Consider the following 1213-nt stretch of genomic DNA (forward strand, 5'->3'; position numbering starts at 1 on the left):
GGCATGCAATGCAGGCAAGAAAGCCAGTCAGTGAAAATGGAAATGAAGGCGTCAGGGGGTGAGGGACAGGCTGGGGTGAGGGGGGAAAAAGGGAATGTAGCAGCGCAGGTAAAAGTGCAGAGGTGCCTGGGGTGTCAGATGTCCGGCTGGTCACAGTGTGCCAGAACTCCACTGTGTATATTGAGTCCATGAATTTCTGTACCTACTACCTAGGAGGCTGATGAAGTGCAGTTCACAGTATAAGGACTTGAGTGGTTCCCATTTGGCCTTACTTGGCAAACAGGGGCATAGAAAGTAATGACCTGATCTAATTAAACAAAGTGCAGCTTCTGTCATGATTTTAAAAAGCTTTTTTTTCTAATGACTAGCCTTTTGTTCCTATAATTTTTACAACATTTTGCGGGAAGGAGCATGTGGGTTAGTTTTAGAGCACAGAGATGCATATCCTTTATACAGAGATTATAACTGTGTTTTGTTATTTGTATTTTAGTGAGGCAACAAGTTCTTCAGAGAAAGACCCATGAGCTTGACTTGGGAGAGGAAGGAAAATTAACACTCGTTGTCAAGCAGCTTGAAGCACCAAGTGCTACTCAAGAGGATGTGTCTTGGAAAGAGGGAGGTCCTGAACAGGTAAAGTAGTATAATCCTAACCCAGCAAATCTAGAGCTTTGAAATAAGAGGAAGAGTGTGAGGCTGTTTATTAATGTTCTCCTACCATTTTTAATTTTAGGCTTTAGAGTCAGCAAGCAGATCCCCAGAGCAAGGTAAGGTACCATTCATAATACCATCTAGAAAAGAACAAAATGAGTCTCCATAAAATGAAAATATTGGAGCTAGAGATAACAATCATCCTTCAATAATGACCTTTAATTCTGCAGGGCAGGGATGTCAAACTCATTGTACTCAGATCTGTATCAGCTGATATGCCTCCTCAAAAATTGGCTATCAGTATTGGCCCCAAAAATCTCTATCGGTGCACCCCGATTCCAAAGCAGTCTTGGCCTAAAAACAGTAGATAGAGAAGACCAGCATCAAACGTGAGGTATCTTTGTACTCCTTGCAGTTTCAAGGTGTCATTTCCTGCTTCTGTGGCACGGTGGCATTGATACCTCTGTATTCAGGTTGGTTGTACTTTCACAAATTGTTATGCTGGGTTAAAAAAGCACAGTGGAAAATCCTGTTACCTGCAAAATACAAAACCACAAAGGGAATT

The 1213-nt window shown here is 42.0% G+C and overlaps 1 protein-coding gene across 1 annotated transcript in view; it reads left to right on the top strand.

Annotated features, from left to right (window-relative positions):
* LOC109301394 (poly [ADP-ribose] polymerase 14-like) overlaps positions 1-1213 on the top strand; it is a 56876-nt gene that overhangs the window by 3707 nt on the left and 51956 nt on the right. The window contains exons 2-3 of the mRNA XM_019522549.1: positions 491-630; positions 731-764. Of these exons, the coding sequence (XP_019378094.1) occupies positions 491-630; positions 731-764 (174 nt within the window). The remainder of the gene's footprint in view (positions 1-490; positions 631-730; positions 765-1213) is intronic.

This window comes from Gavialis gangeticus, unplaced genomic scaffold (assembly GCF_001723915.1).
Source record: "Gavialis gangeticus isolate Ggan-Ray unplaced genomic scaffold, GavGan_comp1, whole genome shotgun sequence".
In the NCBI taxonomy this organism is placed as follows: Eukaryota; Metazoa; Chordata; order Crocodylia; family Gavialidae; genus Gavialis; species Gavialis gangeticus.